The following is a 16,984-nucleotide window of genomic DNA, read 5'->3' as shown; positions in this document are numbered from 1 at the left end:
TGGCTTAAAGTCACCCAGTTGGCTTTCGTGCCGAAGGCGGGACTAGAACTCACCGTCTCCGGGTAATTGGGCCAAAGTCACCCAGCCAACCTTCACGCCTAAGGTAGGACTAGAACTCACCGTCTCCTGGTGATTGGCTTAAAGTCACCCAGTTGGCTTTCGTGCCGAAGGCGGGACTAGAACTCACCGTCTCCGGGTAATTGGGCCAAAGTCACCCAGCCAACCTTCACGCCTAAGCCAGGACTAGAACTCACCGTCTCCTGGTGATTGGCCCAAAGTCATGCATCTGGTTTTCATGCCCAAGGCGGGACTAGAACTCACAGTCTCCGGGTAATTGGGCCAAAGTCACCCAGCCAACTTTCGCGCCTAAGCCAGGACTAGAACTCACCGTCTCCTAGTTTCCAGCCTGCTGCGTTAACCACACGGGCTAAAAATACTTGCCAACAACAAGTATTAAAAACTCAAGGGCAGCCTTAACCAACCGGTTGTGGGATCGAATGCTGCTACTGTGGCAATGAGTACTCCGGGCCTCCTCAGCCCCACAAAACAGCTGTTGGGCCTCCCCCCTCCCCTGGGCTGGGGGAAGGGGAGGCGGCTGCAGGACCCCGGCCAGCCCAGGCAGTCATCCAACCCCCCCCCCAAGGCCAGCCCAGGCTAGGCCAGGCCAGGCCAGCTGCGGGCTCTGGGGTCCAAGGGTGGGGTGGGAAAACAGTGCAAAGGGGCAGCTGTGCCCCTCACCCCTGGCCCACCCACCCAAAGCCCCCCTCCAAAAAAAATTCGGAAGTCTCAGGCGGATTCAGCAGGGCCAGGGCAGCGGGGAGGAACTGCACCGCCCCCCCCCAAAAAAAAACAGAAGGAAGGGTTTTGACTTGTGATTCCCCCCCTCCCCTTTTACAGCATGCATTCTCACCCCCCTCCCCTGAAAGGTTTTTGAAGGGGGGGTGCATCTCATCCAGAGGCTCAGCTCAACGAGGGGGGGGGTGCTCTGCCAACAGAGGGGGGGAGCGGGGGGAAGGAAACCCCAGGCCCTCGGCATGGCCGGGGGAGGGGGCTTTGCAAGATGAAGAGGTCGGTTAAGGGAAGGGAGCACCCCCACCCACAGAGCAAACCCCCCCCCCTCAAGGGCCGCCCCGCCCCTGCTGTGGGCCAAAGCCTTTCCCACGGAGGGGGGCAGGCAAGAAGGAAGGGGGGGGACACTTCCGAAAGCTCTTTAAGGAACTTCTCCCCAGCCACAGGTACTCTGGGCGCCCGCCATGGGGGAACAGGTGAACAAGAGCGGGGGGGGCTCCTGTGGCCCAGCTGGGGCTAAGGGGGGGCCCTATCTGCCCCCCTAACTCTTCCCGGCCACCAAGCCCCCTTTGCCTTGACAACCCCCCCACACACCTGAATAGAGTGGGAATTCCACGTCGTCCGCCCTCCCCATCGTCCTAACCACTAGAAGAGGTGAGTTGGGGGGGGGTGCAAGATGACACTTCCTCCTTGGCCCCCATGCCCCCTAGGCCTTGACGCCCCCCCTCCCCGGGGGTGAGTGAGCAGGCGGGGAGTGGGGGTCCCCGCATCCCGCCCACCCGCCTGGGGGGAGGGTAAAAAGAGAGCAGCCAAGCCCCCTTTGCCAGTGCAGGCGAGTGGGGTGGGCGTGGGGGGTCCTGCGTCCCCCCCCTCCACACCCATCCCCCAGTCTGGGGAGGGGGGCAAGAAGACACACCCTCCTCACTGGCCAAGCCCCCTTCCCCTTCAACGCCCCCGGCCCCAGCAGGTGAGCGGGCTGGGAGGGGGGTCCCGCGTCCTTCCCATCAACCAGTCAAAGGGGGCAGACACCCCCTCCTCGCCTTGACTCCCCCCCCCAGCAGATGAGCGGGGTCAGCTTCCTGCCTCTTGCCCTCTTGCGAGGCGGGGGGGGGGCGGAAAGAGACCCCTCCCCAGCGGCCATCACCCCTTCGCCTTCACCTCTTCCGGGCAGGTGGGTGGGATAGGAGTGGGGGTCCCTCCAGTGGCCCCACTCCCAAGGCGGGGGGGCAGGAAGAGACCCCTCCCCAGTGTCTAAGACCCCTTCACCTCCTAGGGGCAGGTGGGTGGGATAGGAGTGGGGGTCCCTCCTGTGGCCCCACTCCCCAGGCGGGGGGGGAGGAGGAAGAGACCCCTCCCCAGTGTCTAAGACCCCTTCACCTCTTCCGGGCAGGTGAGTGGGATAGGAGTGGGGGGTCCCTCCAGTGGCTCCACTCCCCAGGTGGGGGAGGCAGGAAGAGACCCCTCCCCAGTGTCTAAGACCCCTTCGCCTTCACCTCTTAGGGGCAGGTGAGTGGGATAGGAGCGGGGGGGCCCTCCAGTGGCTCCACTCCCCAGGCGCGGGGGGGGGAGGAGGAAAAGACCCCTCCCCAGAGGCCAACACCCCTTCACCTTCACCTCTTGGGGGCAGGTGGGTGGGATAGGAGTGGGGGTCCCTCCAGTGGCCCCACTCCCCAGGCGAGGGGGGGAGGAAGAGACCCCTCCCAGCCGCCAAACCCCTTTCGCTTTCACTCCCCCCACCCTCCCCGGTGCAGGTGAGCGGAGTGGGAGCGGGGGTCGCGCCTCCTTCCCCGCCAGGCCAGGGGGGGGCAAGAGGGACCCCCTCCCTCCCTCCCTCCCCCTGCAGGCAGCCCCCTCCCCTCACCTGCGGCAGGGGGGTCTCGGCGGGGGGGTCCGGCCGGGGGGGTCCGGCGGCGTGGCGGGGCCAGGCGGCCAGCAGGAGGCTGAGCGAGGCCAGCGCCAGCGCCGAGAAGGAGGCCAGCGCCAGCGCCAGCAGCAGCAGCGGCGGCCGGGCGGGCGGCTCCCGTGCCCGGCGGCGCCTGCCCATGGCCGGCCCGACCGAGGCGCTCTGCAGCCGGCCGCAGCCGGAGGCGAAGGAGGCGGAGGAGGCGGAGGAGGAGGAAGCGAGGCCGCCCAGGGGAAGCCGCGCTCGGCCGGCGGCCAGCAGCAGCAGCAGCGGCGGCGCCCGGTGCCTGGAAGAGGCGCAGCCCGGGAACTGCGGGGCAGGCAGGCAACGCCCGCCGGAGGGGCTGGGCGGGGGAAGAGCCCGGACGAGCGCCGAGCCTCCCCGGACAGGCGCAGTCTACCTTGCCAAAGGCGAACTTTTCCAGCCGGTCTCGCTTCCGGCTTTTCCCTCCGCAAGCCGGGCGGGTTACACAGCCCAGAGAGGCTTCCCGGTCAGGGCTCGGATCGCGGAGCCCATCGTCCGCAGCTCCCGCCTCCCGAGTTTTCCGGCTTGGGGAAACGGTGGGGCTGGGCCAGCCGGGTGGGGGAGGCGGAGGGGGGAGAGCCAGCCGCAGCCCGGCGGACTCCGAGAGGGCGACCAGAGGGAGGCAGCCCTCCGCAGAGCTCCCTCGATCAGGAGCAGTCTACCTGGCAGTCTAGCCTACGTGCCAGAGGACGCTGCCCGTCCCCCGGGGCGTCTTCTGCTCCCTTGTCCGGACAGAGAGGCTTCCCGGTTGGATCGGACTCCAGCCCCCATCATCCTCGGCCGGTATCAAAGCTCCACCTCCGGGCAACTGCGGGTCGGGGAGAGGTCGCTCTCCGCAGAGCCTCCCCGGATAAGCACAGTCTACCTTCCCCCTGCCCTGCCCTGCCCTCTCCGCCCCTGCCCGGAGAATTGAGATTTGGCCCCATTTGCCTGCCGCCTTCATGGAAGGCTGGGACTCCCAGCCCCATCGTTCCCAGCGGGGAAAAAAAACAAACTCCGACGCTGGGCTGGGATCGGAGGATTCCAGGATCGGGGCCGGTTCTCCCTGGGAAGAGCAGCTGTGCCCGCCGGCTTCTCGGAGAGGCGGGACTCCAACTCCCATCGTTCCCGGCCCGTACGATTGGATAAGCTGCGTAAGGGCTTCGAGGCTCCAGCGCTCCATCATCGGGAGGGGTGGGGGTCCCAAAAGGGAGGGGCTGTACCCCTTTGGCTGGCTGCTTCCCGGACGGGTGGGACTCCAGGCCCCATCATTCCCAGCCGGCATCCAGGCTCGGAGATCCGTAACTTGGGGGGGCGGAGAAGCCGGAGGGGGGGCCCCTTCCCCACTTGCAATCACCCTCCATTCTTAGGGGGGGCGCAGACCCCTTGAATTGGGGGGGCTGCCCCCCTGCAGGGGAGACACAGACCCATAAGGCGCTGCAACCTCTTTCTGCCCCCCCCCCGCGTCCCCCTCCGCGCCTCTCCCCCTCCCCCTCCCAGCCTTAAAAATGTCTGCGCCTCGCTTCCCTCCGGCCCCCAGCGGAGGTAGCGTGGCCGAGCGGTCTAAGGCGCTGGATTTAGGCTCCAGTCCCTCCGGGGGCGTGGGTTCGAATCCCACCGCTGCCAGACGGTTTTCTTCTTCTTCCTCGAGGCTTTTGCTGACCGGACAAAAACTCTCCCGGACACGGAAGAAAAGCAAGCACGTCGGTCTCTCTCTACACCCATCCCCACCCCCGGGTCAACCGGTTACCCCTCTCGTTGTTTTTTTTTTAATTGGCGTGCAAAATCGCCCTTATGTAGAACTCCCGGCCAGGCGCTTTCACCGCTCGCGTTGGTGGTATAGTGGTGAGCATAGCTGCCTTCCAAGCAGTTGACCCGGGTTCGATTCCCGGCCAACGCAGGTTCCTTTTTTTTCATTTCCCGCCCCCCCATTCTTGCAATTAATTAATTAATTAATTAATTAATTAATACGTTTGGGGCAAGGGGCGTTTTTGACCCCGATCCTAATTTGATAAAGACGCTTTCGCTTCTCCCCAAAAGCACGAGAGAGGCCTCTCGCTGGCTGGGTGGGAATCCGAGTGGAAAACATGTTTTCCAGGAAGCCACGTTCCCAGGCGGGGGGGGGGAGCGGGGGGGGGAGGGAAGGCGGATGAAATGGAAATAATTTTAATTGTTTTTTTGGCTTGCAGAGCCAGCTGTGCAGAGCGGGCCAGAGGCTTCAGAAGAGCCTGCGTCCTCCTGTGGGAAGAAGGTTCTGTGGGACCGACCTACCTCGCAGGGGTGTTGTGCCGCAGCGTTTGCTGCAAAGGGGGAAAGGGTGGGAAGGACCCCACTGCAAAGGGGATGGGTGGTCTTTGGACAGCTGAGAGAGAGAAGAGGGGGCAGCAATTGCAACGGGAAACCCCCCCACCAAAAAAATTACATTAATCATTCGTTTAATGACCACTCGACACGCTTAGCGACTGATGGCTGTTTTTCCACACTTACAACATCCCTGTGGTGACGTGATCAGAATTCTGCCGCTTGGCAACTGACTCGTATTTATGACGGTCGCAGCGTCCCGGAGTCAGGTGATCCCTTTTGCGACCTTCGGGAGAAGCACAGCGCAGTGGGAAAGCCGGATTCGCTTAGCGACCGTGTTACTAATCGAACAACTGCAGCGGTTCACTTCACAAGCGTGGCAAGAAAGGTTGCAAAGTGAGGCAAAAGTCAACCAACTCGCTTGACAAATGTCTCTCTTTGTGACGGAAAGGTTGGGCTCAGTTGTGGTCGTACGTCGAGGACGATCTGTATCTTCAGGGTCAACTGCTCCTGCCTCTGGAGGTTTGATGGGAGCGGCCCTTGCAAGACTCATTAACTATCCTGCTGTTTGCATTGCACGCACACAAACACTCTCCTGCAATGTTTATCCACAATTTGACTGTGTATGGACTTCAACTCCCAGAATTCCCCAGCATGCTGTAGGGGAGGGGCTTAGGGAGGGACTTCTTTCTTTGCCTGTTGGGACATAATGAGCTTGGCGGTCCGAGAGATTTTAAAATACAGGGAGTCCTTAACCTGTGATTATTCACTTAGTGACCATTCAAAGTTACAGTAACACTGAAAAATATGACTTGCGACAGGTCCTCGCCCTTATGACCACCACAGCTTTCCGGTGGGTTGCAATTTGGGTGCTTTTAGCAACCCAAAAGTATGGATGATGGTTGCGGTGTCGTCCCGGGACCACATGGTGACTATTTGCAACCCAGCCAACTTCCCCAATGAACAAAGTCAGCAAGAAGGTGGCAGGTCGGGGTTACATGATGTCTCGCTTAACGACTGTGGCAAAAAAAGTTGTAAAGATCATGTGATACCTCCGTTAATGACCGCCCTGCTTAACAATGAATTTTTCCATTATTGGTGTTCCGAGACAGCCTGATTTGCACCCTGTCTTAATGATCCCGGTAGCCTTGCGGCCTCAATTTTACGACTCTGGGGATCACACACACACACACACACACAAACACACACACACACACAAAGTGAAACCGACCACAGAAACTATGAAAACTGAGCAAAATGGGAAATGAATATGGTTAGGTTCCTCCCCCATGGCAACTTTGGGTGGGGAATGCTGGCCCTTTTATGACTTGTGGACTTCAACTCCCAGAATTCCTCAGTAGAGCGTGCCTGGCTGAGGGATTCTGGGAGTTGAAGTCCACAAGTCATAAACGGGTCATAGTTCCCTCACGCTGGCTGAGGAATTCTGGGAGTTGAAGTCCACAAGTCATGAAAAGGTCAGTTCTCTCAGGCTGGCTGAGGAATTCTGGGAGTTGAAGTCCATAAGTGAGAAAACGGTCAGTTTCCTCACGCTGCCTGAGGAATTCTGGGAGTTGAAGTCCATAAGTGAGAAAATGGTCAGTTTCCTCACGCTGCCTGAGGAATTCTGGGAGTTGAAGTCCACAAGTCATGAAACGGTCATAGTTCTCTCAGGATGGCTAAGGAATTCTGGGAGTTGAAGTCCACAAGTCATGAAAGGGCCTGAGTTCCCCACCTGTTTTAAGATGTCTCCTTTTTGAAATCGGTCGTAACTTCAAACAGCAAGCGACTAGTCGTAAGCTGAGGACGCCCTGTATTCTAAAATAGAAGCACCCCCCCCCCATTTGCACAATTTAAAACTTCGGAATGGACACTCACCCTTATTAAAAAAGCTTTTATTCTTTTTTTTTGTCCAGAAAGTTACAGAAATTTCGCAGATAGAGAGAAAAAAAGCAAGAATTTCAAAAACACTCAACGAACGAAAGAACGTCACTTCGACTGCCTTGTTTCGCTCCTTTCCTTCCTCCGTTGCTGGGGGAAGCTTTAACTACTGCCCTCACATCAAAGCCTCTTGGCCCCCTCCCCACCCAGACCCCCACTCTCTTCCCCAACCCCCCACCCCGCTAGCAGGAAAGAAGCAGAACCGGGAAGGGGGGGGGAGAAAATCTGGATTATTATTATTTTTTAAACATGCTATGCAGGACTCAAAAAGAAAACTCAGCCGCAACCAGGCTCCGTTCCCCCCCTCCCCGAAAAAAAAGATTCAATTTAAAAACTAGGTCGGGGTGAGAATTTTGGGGTGCTGGAAAGACCCCCACCCCACCCCAGTCGAAGTGAAAACACAACGCACCAAAGTCAAGAAAACGTTTCAACAGAAATTAACCCCAACGATACACCGAGAACCCACCGTGGAGGGTCCAGCTGGACCATAGGGGGGAAAAAGGGGGGGGGTACTCAATACCAGGGGTTCAGTAGGAATTGGGGTAAACACCCACCCCCCCAGTTATCCCATCAGGCTTTGTGGGTTCATTAGGAAATCTACGCCATCGGTTTACAAGGTTGGCTGTTTTTTTTGTTTGTTTCCTGAAAGGTGAAAAAGAACAGTCGAAAGGAAGAATCGGGGGGAGGTGCTGAAGTGAGACCACCCCCTCTAAAAATCTTGGGGTTTTCCTTTGGCAACCAGGCAGGTCAGCCCCCACCCCCCACCCCAAATGTCCAGACTTCTCAACAGATTGTTGTCACCCCGCCGTCACACCCCAACTTTTCTCCGCCCGAACAGGCGCTCTTCCTTCAGTTTTCTTCGTCGCTGTCGTCTGGGCTGATGGCCGGGCTGGTGAGGCTGTAGGTCGGCGACGTGGGGCTGTAGCCGGGGGAGGTCGGGGAGTAGGTGGAGCCCTTGGGGGAGGTGGGCGAGTAAGTCGGGGAGGTGGGGCTGTACTTGGGGGAGGTGGGCGAGTAGGTGGGCGAGGTCGGGCTGTATTTCGGCGACGTTGGGGTGTACACTGGCGACGTCGGCGAGTAGGTCGGGCTGGTCGGGCTGTATTTCGGGGTGGTTGGGCTGTAGGTGGGCGACGTCGGGCTGTACTTGGGGCTGGTCGGGCTGTACTTGGGGCTGGTCGGGGTGTATTCCGGAGAGCTGGGGCTGTAGGATGGGCTAGTTGGGGTGTACTTGGGGCTGGTTGGGCTGTAGCTGGGAGAGCTGGGGCTGTAGCTGGGCGAGGAAGGCGTGTAAGTGGGTGACTGCGGGGTGTAGCGGGGGCTGGAGGGGGAGTAGCTGGGCGAGGTGGGGCTGTAGGAAGGGCTGGTAGGGGAGTAACTGGGAGATGTCGGGCTGTAGTTTGGAGAGGTCGGGGTGTAATTAGGAGAGGTCGGGCTGTAGCTGGGCGAAGTCGGGCTGTAGCTGGGAGAGGTCGGGGTGTAGTTTGGAGAGGTTGGGCTGTAATTAGGGCTGGTGGGGCTGTAGCTGGGCGACGTCGGGCTGTAACTAGGGCTGGTCGGGCTGTAGCTGGGCGACGTCGGGCTATAACTAGGGCTGGTCGGGCTGTAGCTGGGCGACGTCGGGCTGTAGCTGGGGCTGGTCGGGCTGTAGCTGGGCGACGTCGGGCTGTAGCTGGGGCTGGTCGGGCTGTAGCTGGGACTGGTTGGAGAATAACTAGGTGAAGTTGGGCTGTAGCTGGGGCTGGTCGGGCTGTAGCTGGGCGACGTCGGGCTGTAGCTGGGGCTGGTCGGAGAGTAACTCGGGGAGGTGGGGCTGTAGCTGGGGCTGGTCGGGCTGTAATTTGGGCTTGTGGGAGAGTAGGAAGGAGAGGTGGGGCTGTAAGATGGGGAGGTGGGGCTGTAGCTGGGGCTTTGCGGGGTGTACACCCCAGGCGAGCGGGGCTCGTAGGCAGGAGAGGTTGGGGAGTAGCTGGGAGACATCGCACCGCCTGGAAAGGCAGAAGGAAACCGAGGGTTAATCCAGGATTCCACCCTCCGAGGAGAACAACGGGAGGGCCTGCAGGACTGGGGTAGCCACCTACCTGGAGAGGGAATGTAGGGGCTGGAAGGCCCTGGAGAGCCGGGGGAGCCTGGGGTGGGCGACCAGGCGGGGGAATACCCGGGGCTGTAACCGCTGGCATCGGAAGCTGCGCTGGGGGAAAAACTGGCGGCCCCAGGGGTCATTCCGCTCCCTAAAAAGAGGAAGGGAGAATTGCAGTTGAGAGAGAAACCAGCGCCCCCCTCCCTTTCTTCATTTCTCCTTCCTTTCATCCCTCCCTTCTCCTTCCTTCCCTCCCTACCCATCTCTTTCCTTTCTTCCTTCCCCCCCTCCCTTTCTCCTTCCTTTCATCCCTTCCCTTCTCCTTCCTTCCCATCTCTCCTTCCTCCCTCCCTCCCTTTCCATCTTCCTTCCTTCCTTCCTTCCTTCCTTCCTTCCTTCCTTCCTTCCTTCCTTCCTTCCTTCCTTCCTCACTCCCTCCCCTCCACTTCCCCACCCTGCAGGGCTGGGAGCAGAGGCTGCATTAAACCCAGGAGCCCTTAATTGGAAATAAATTTAACGGAGACCGCCTGCGTTCTTCTTCTCCGCTGGCTCCGAGCATCCTACAAACTCTTTAACCGCTGGTGTTGGCAGCCGGGAAGCCCCCAAGGGCCGACCCACCCGGGGGGGGGGGCTGGAGGGGGGGGCGTGCATATTTGAAGTGCACTTTAGATTAAGGGCTCTCGAGCTTCAACACACCCCCACAATGGGATTCTCCGATTACGAAGCCAAGATTTTGAAAAACGGGGAAAGAGCTCGGGGTGCAAAGTTCACCAAACCCATTTTTATGACAGAATCTGAGTTGTTTTTTTTTCCCTGCCGCCCCACAGATCCTGCCACAGGCGTATTTCCGTAATAAAAAAAAGCTGTCGGGGTTCGTGATCTCTGTGGGACCCATCGACGCCCCCACCTAAATCGACGAAAATCAGCCCGTCCTTACAAACCACCATCGAGGTAACCCACTTCGTCCTAAACTGGGAAAGAGCGATTTTTCGATACCTACCCACGCTGGGCGACCAGGCGCCGTAGGCTGGCGTGGCACCTTGGTTCCACGGGGTCGTGGCAGGGGACACCCCACCCATGGGGCTGGGCGCAGAGCCGAAGAACATGCCAGTAGCTGTAAGGGAAGAAAAGAGTGAGTGGGACCGGTGCCCCCGAGGAAGAGGCTGGAGCGGCGGAGATGCCGGGTGCGAAAGGTGCACCCGGCTGGCCCCAGATGTGGAAGGCGTCCCCGACTGTTAAATGACAAGCTGTCTGGGGCTGGAGAATGAGCAAGGCCTTCCCCAACCCAGGGCCCTCCAGGTGGGTCAAATTTGATGCTGATGAACAGATTGCAGGCAGTCCTCGTCTTACAACGGTTCATTTAGCGACCGTTCAAAGTCACGTGGCACTGAAAAAAAGGACCAAGGACCATTTTTCACACTTAAAACACCCGCTGCAGCCTCCCCGCAGTCAAGCGATCCAAATTCGGATGCCGGACTCGCCTTTGTGATGGCTTCAGCGTCCCTGGGGTCACGTCACTTTCCGACAAGCAAAGTCAACAGGGAAGCAGGATTCGCTTAACAGCCACGCGACTAACTTAGCGAATGCAGAGGTTTGCTTCACAACCGTGGCGAGAGAGGTCGTAAAACTCATTTAACAAACGCCTCATTTAACGACAGATGTTCCGGGCTCCTTTGTGGTCGGGGTGAGCGGAGGACTGCCTGTACAGCTCATCTGTGACGCGCCACCTTTCGTTTAGTGGCCGTTCAAAGTTTCAAAAGCAGCAAATAATAGTGATTTATGACCGGTCCTCGCACTTATGACCACAGACACGTGGTCGGGACTGAGGTGCCTGGCGACCGGCACGTATTCACGTGATCCTCACTTGCAGCCTTCCCAGTCGGCTTCCAACAAGCAGCATCAACGGGGGAAGCCAGATTCGCTTAAACGACCGTATGATTCACTTAACAACCATTGCTTGCTTAACAACAGTGGCAAAAAAGAATGCAAAATTGGGTCCCCTTCTCCGGACCACCACCCCCCCCGCTCCCCCAAGAGAGGCAGCCAGGACTTACGGCCCCCGACGCCCAGCCCGGTGATGTTGGTGGGGATCTCCATGCCGAATTTGCACTTTTCTGCGTCCAACAGCAGGTCGAAGCAACCGGTGCCGGCCGGCGCCAGCTGGCCCAGCATGATGTTTTCCGAGACCCCTTTCATGGGGTCGCTCTCGCCGTGGGCGGCCGCCTCCATCAAGACGTCGACCTGGAGGAGGCAGGAGCAGCCCCATGGGTGGCACAGGGGCCAGAGGACCAGCACAGAGCACAGCTCTTGGTCCCAAGCCCCAGACATTTTGGGAGGGGGGCAACGGTCCCAGTTGGAAAGGGGGGGGGGGTCAAGCGAGGAATTAGCCTGGACTCACTACGTTGAAACAAGAGGGCCTGCCCCACAGAAGCCTTCCTACTCTCTTCCTTTGCTGCCCCAGGCCTGCCCCACAGAAGCCTGTCCTTTCCTGCCTCCTTCTCTCCCTCAGGCCTGCCTGGCCCCACAGAAGCCTTCCTATCCTCTTTTCTTCATGAGGCCTGCCCTGCCCCACAGAAGCCTGTTATTCTCCCCTTTTCTCCCACAGGCCTGCCCTGCCCCACAGAAGCCTCCCTATTCTCTTTTCTCCTTCAGGCCTGCCCCACAGAAGCCTTCCTATTCTCTTTTCTTCATGAGGCCTGCCCTGCCCCACAGAAGCCTCTGTTATTCTCCTCTTTCCTCCCACAGGCCTCCCTGCCCCACAGAAGCCTGTCCTTTCCTGCCCCTTTCTCTCCCTCAGGCCTGCCTGGCCCCACAGAAGCCTCTCCCTATTCTCCTCCCCCTTTCTCCCTCAGCCTGGCCTGCCCCACAGAAGCCTTCCTATTCTCTTGCTCTTTTCTGCCCCAGGCCTGCCCTGCCCCACAGAAGCCTTCCTATTCTTTTTTCTCCCTCAGGCCTGCCCTGCCCCACAGAAGCCTCTCCCTATTCTCCTCTTTTCTCCTTCAGGCCTGCCCCACAGAAGCCTGTCCTTTCTTGCCCCTTTCTCTCCCTCAGGCCTGCCTGGCCCCACAGAAGCCTCTCCCTATTCTCCTCTTTTCTCCTTCAGGCCTGCCCCACAGAAGCCTGTCCTTTCTTGCCCCTTTCTCTCCCTCAGGCCTGCCTGGCCCCACAGAAGCCTCTCCCTATTCTCCTCCCCCTTTCTCCCTCAGCCTGGCCTGCCCCACAGAAGCCTTCCTATCCTCTTTTCTTCATGAGGCCTGCCCTGCCCCACAGAAGCCTGTTATTCTCCCCTTTTCTCCCTCAGCCTGCCCTGCCCCACAGAAGCCTTCCTATTCTCTTGCTCTTTTCTGCCCCAGGCCTGCCCTGCCCTGCCCCACAGAAGCCTTCCTATTCTTTTTTCTCCCTCAGGCCTGCCCTGCCCCACAGAAGCCTCTCCCTATTCTCCTCTTTTCTCCTTCAGGCCTGCCCCACAGAAGTCTCTCTCTTCTCCTCCCTATTGCCTTCTCCCTTTCCCGCCAAAACTGCTCCTATAATATCCTCTCCTCTGGTCCCCCATAAGTTCAACCGCTGCCCCGGCTGGGCCTATTCAACTGCGTGTGCCAATTCTGGGGTCTCCACCAAGCCCTGGCAGCCCCAGTTGACTCTGTTCCAGGCCCCTCTGGGGCTGCCACCGCTTCAACTATTCCCCCCGCTACACACTCAACATCTACTCCTACTAGTCTGCTTGTAGGCCCTGAGTTTGACATCCCTGCTTTAGAACCTTATCTGGTCTTCCCGGGCAGAAGCGGCAACGCTGGGAAGATTCTTGTATTAGGGGCTTAAAACAATAAAGTGGATTGCTTGAGCTCTACACAGGAGGGCCTGGTCGTTCGCGCCCTACACAAACTCACTGTCTCTTCGAAGGAGCACTTCATGAGCGGGCCCGTGTCCTGGCGGTTGACGCCGTGCCGCGTGATGGCCATCAAGTGCCCGCGACAGGTCATGGTGTCGCAGAGCAGGGCCAAGTGGCGATAGTTGACGTAGGAGCCGTCGAAGGAGATGACGTGGTACAGCTCCCGTTCGAGGGCCTTCCTCACCGCCTCAATTCCCAGCACCTGTAACGGAGGAAGATGTATTCTCCAGGTTGCCGCCTGGCACGCTCCAGGACCTTCTTTATCCCAACCCCAAGGAAACACCACGCCGCTTCGGGGCTCACCGTGAAAATCTCCACGATATCGTTGGAGGTGGTGCGCACGGGGTCCACGTCTTTCTCACTCAGCACGCGCATGAGGCTCACGCCATCGGTTTCCAGGATCCATTCCTGGAGGGCTTTGAACTCGCCATCTTCAGTGATGATGATTTTCTTCTTGTTGTCGGTCTGGGGCAGGTGCATGTACACCTGAGGAAGGAGGAGGAGGAGCAGGCTGGTGAATTAACAACGCCAGTAACCCGGGTGGGACGGGAGAAAGATAAGGACATTTTTCGGGAGGGTTAGGAGCTGTAAGGACAGGCCTCCTGGCCTAACCTTGCTGATCTGCTCAATGCCTTGAAGGGTCATGTCCGTCAGCATGTTGGATTCGATGCAGCGCAGGAAAACGTCATCGTCCATCTTGTCCACCACCTCTTCCTCCTAAGCCACCAGAGAAGAAAGATCTCTCATGTACCACACAGTATAAGGCAGGGGTCTCCAACCTTGACAACTTTGTGACTTGTGGACATGAACTCCCAGAATTCTGGGAGTTGAAGTCCACATGTCTTTAAGTTGCCAAGGTTGCAGACTCCTGGTGTAAGCGCAATGACAACCACTATGTAGGATAAACAGGCAGAAGACTAGCAGACCGCATCCATGAACACCAATTAGCACATGGGCAGACTTGACCATAGTTTCAATTGGGTAACTGACAGTATCCTAGACCGAGCCAAGTCCAAACACGCTAGGGAATTCCTGGAACTCAGACAAATTAGCCATCAACAGGCACATAGAGATAAACCACGTTTACACACCATTCAAGAGAGAGAATAAAAACTACAGCATGCAATGCAAGGACTGTGACAGCCACTCTGTAGGACAAACAGGCAGAAGACTAGCAAAGCACATCCATGAATACCAGTTGGAAGACACAATGAAGACACTCTCACAATGCATGGGTAGAGTCCACTATAGTTTCAACTGAGTATCCTAGACCAAGCTAAGGACCAAAATTCCTGGAAACCTGGTACCAGACTACATAGGATTGCTGGCACAACCATGGACTCGACGCTCATTGGTTGGTTGGTGGAACCATGGCTGTCTTTGACTCAAGTCCACCTGCCCCACCCTGGCCCAGAGGTCACAGACCACGAACCCTGTCAGAAATGCATGAGCTGGCCAAAGCTACTCTCAAGATACCCAAGGGTATCTGCTTCCTTCAGTTGAAGAAGACCCTGGCCATCGTACCCGTTTCCCATCAACTCCAATCCCCAGAGGTTTAATGGTAAGAGTGATTGCTTTCCCCACCTCTTGCATCTTGTTCTCGTCACTGTTCATGATACGAATGCGCAGCACCAGCTTCTCAGCATTATCATCGTTGAAGATGCAGTTGAGGTCATCCCCAAAGCCTGTGGAACAAGAAGAAGAAGAAAGGTTATCCAATGGGCTACCGGTGGACACGGGCAAAGGACAGAGCGAGCTCCGGCCGTCAATCCCTGACTCACCGGCATTGATCTTCTCGGCGATCTGCTCCATGGTGAGCTTGCGGTCCGTCATGTGCTTGCGGTCCAGCTCCACCCTCAGCAGCCAAGGGGAGATGCGGGTGACGTCAAAGTCGGGCATCTCGTAGTAGACGTTCACCCACTCCTGGTCCTCGGCCACCACAGTGTTCTGCGGGTTGGGGTCGTAGTAGATGGCCGTGTTGGCCGTCACCTTGCGAAGGGTGGTGTGCTCCAAGCGGCAGAGGATATCCTGGGATGGAGACACGCGAAGACGCATCAACACTGGAAGCTACTTCCTTGCGGAGGGGTCTACCTCTAGGGTTTGGCCACCCATCTGCAGTTGGCCCTCAAGAGATGGAGGGAGAAAATGTCGGGGGCACAACCTACCGCCTCCACCCTGAGTTAGGAGAAAGACCTCCAGCATGGGAGGGCAGGAACCTTCTGAGATGCCCTCATACTCCACAGCCAAGGCCAACTTTACCACCACCCCCTCTTCTCCTCCTCACCTTGGCCCTCTCAGCATCACGAGCAGACTGTCCCAGAAGGAAGACCGTCAGAGAAGGAGTCTTGGGCTTTTTGGAAATGTTGATCAGTTCCTTCAGCCGAGGCACCCCCAGGGTCACGTTTTTGGCCGAGACCCCAGCGTAGTGGAAGGTGTTGAGGGTCATCTGGGTAGCAGGTTCTCCCAGGGACTGGGCGGCCAAGGCCCCCACCATCTCACCAGGGTGAGCCTGTGGAAAAAGGAGAGCTGGGAATATTTCCTGGACTTGAGGCCGAGTGCGACGGCTCGTTAAGTTTGGAAAACGGGAGCTTGTATTCCCGCAGGAAGTCCTCGAGTTGCGGAGCCTGCCCGTTTGCGCACGGAACCGGTCGTGCGACCAACCCGATTTTATGATCCTTCTTGCAGAGGCTGTTAAGCAAACAACTTGCTGTGGCTACGGTTTTCAACGAAACCGTTGTAAAACAAGTCACACGGCGGCACGAGAGGGCCGTGTAGTCACGTGACGGGGGAGCCAACGGGAGCTGTTGTAACTCCCCTCTTTTCAGATAGGCCATGACTTCAAAAAGTCACTGAACGACGGGTCGTTGAGGACCTCCTGTATGTTTGATGAACAACTAACTTCCCACCAGAGGCTATTATCAGTCGTCTGCTTCTCTGGGCATCCATCCCAAAGGTGGACTTCAGTTCCCAAAATCCCCAAGCAGCACAGCCATCATCAGATAGACCTCTGGGAGTTGAGGTCCACCCATCTGAAGGTCGCCTGAGTTAAGGGAAAGGCTGTTCAAGCTGCAGATAATGTTTTCCCAACGTGGCTTGCTTCAAACCCACATCAGGCCACCTTGGAGGAACGGAGTGACCGAAAAACGGAGGAGAAGCTTCCTAACCCCTTGCGGATTGTGTTACAGGAAAGGGAGCCGAAGCCAAGAAGAGAATTATGAATCTTGGGCCTGTCCCAAGGAGATTCCGGCCATCTTCTGACCCCTATTAAAGCCAGGGCAAAATTTTCCACCCGAAAACGATCAGGCATGTGTTTACTTCCCATCGCGAAAAACCGAGCTGCAGGAGCAAGGAATTCTGGGCCGTTTTAGTGGTCCCAGAGGGCCACTCCTTGGCTAGGCTGAACGCGCCCCCCCCTCCGAAGGGAAACTCTGCCCCCCTCCCTCCCCAATTTCCACAGCTGCTCAAGATGGAAACCGGAAGGTGCAAAGGGAGAAGTTTTTAAGACTTTCGAGCGGAACTTAAAGGAGGAGGATCGCGGGAACCGAAAACGGCTCGGTTTCACTTCTTCCTGCCTGCTTTTCGTTGGGCAGGTGACTTTCCTTTGTGTGGGCGTGCGGGTGTGTCTCAGTTGGCACTCACGATGGCCTGGTTGAACTTGGATTCGATTTCTCCCAGCAGCCAGTCAAAGGCTTCCCCGCTCAGCCGGAACTCCTCAATCATGCGACGGCTGCAGAGCGTGGAACGCAAGTGGATGTTGAAGAGCAGGGTGGCGTTTTCTTGGGCCTGCTTGCTCAGGGGGTCGTCGCCGTTCACAATCACCAGCTTCTTGCTCAGATCCTTCACGCCTGGGAGGAGAGGAAAGGAAGGAATTGATCCGTTTTTTAAAAATCCCATTTATATCCCGCCCTTCTCCGAAGACTCAGGGCGGCTTACAATTTAAAGCACAAATCAATGCTCCTGACCTCACTTGAATGACCTGCAGGCAAGGCCAGACCCCGATCCCCACAGCTCAGAAAAAACAGGGATGGGTCCTCTCAGATGCCCAGGCTCCAAAACTCCTCCCTATTCTGCCCATGGAAGAAGC

The 16,984-nt window shown here is 57.8% G+C and overlaps 1 protein-coding gene and 1 long non-coding RNA gene across 3 annotated transcripts in view; both read right to left on the bottom strand.

The window, feature by feature from the left end:
- Positions 1–6,871: 6,871 nt before the first annotated feature.
- Positions 6,872–16,984, bottom strand: part of POLR2A (RNA polymerase II subunit A) — a 40,691-nt gene continuing 30,578 nt past the window's right edge. For both annotated transcript variants that reach the window (XM_083377615.1, XM_083377616.1), the window contains 11 exons: positions 16,540–16,745; positions 15,185–15,409; positions 14,682–14,928; positions 14,485–14,585; positions 13,513–13,617; positions 13,204–13,386; positions 12,899–13,102; positions 11,066–11,252; positions 10,012–10,125; positions 9,013–9,162; positions 6,872–8,919 (listed from right to left, as the gene is read on the bottom strand). In XM_083377615.1, the coding sequence (XP_083233741.1) occupies positions 7,784–8,919; positions 9,013–9,162; positions 10,012–10,125; positions 11,066–11,252; positions 12,899–13,102; positions 13,204–13,386; positions 13,513–13,617; positions 14,485–14,585; positions 14,682–14,928; positions 15,185–15,409; positions 16,540–16,745 (2,858 nt within the window). In that variant the 3' untranslated portion in view covers positions 6,872–7,783. The remainder of the gene's footprint in view (positions 8,920–9,012; positions 9,163–10,011; positions 10,126–11,065; positions 11,253–12,898; positions 13,103–13,203; positions 13,387–13,512; positions 13,618–14,484; positions 14,586–14,681; positions 14,929–15,184; positions 15,410–16,539; positions 16,746–16,984) is intronic.
- LOC310649437 lies at positions 11,278–12,875 on the bottom strand. Its single transcript, XR_014494224.1, has 3 exons — positions 12,392–12,875; positions 12,185–12,333; positions 11,278–11,984 (listed from the first exon to the last, which is right to left on the bottom strand). It is a non-coding gene; the product is annotated as an uncharacterized lncRNA (long non-coding RNA).

The sequence above is a fragment of the Vipera ursinii genome (assembly GCF_947247035.1).
Source record: "Vipera ursinii genome assembly, chromosome: Z".
Lineage (NCBI taxonomy): Eukaryota > Metazoa > Chordata > Lepidosauria > Squamata > Viperidae > Vipera > Vipera ursinii.
The sequence above is the reverse complement of the archived record's forward strand: the minus strand, read 5'-3'. Positions and strand labels throughout refer to the sequence as shown.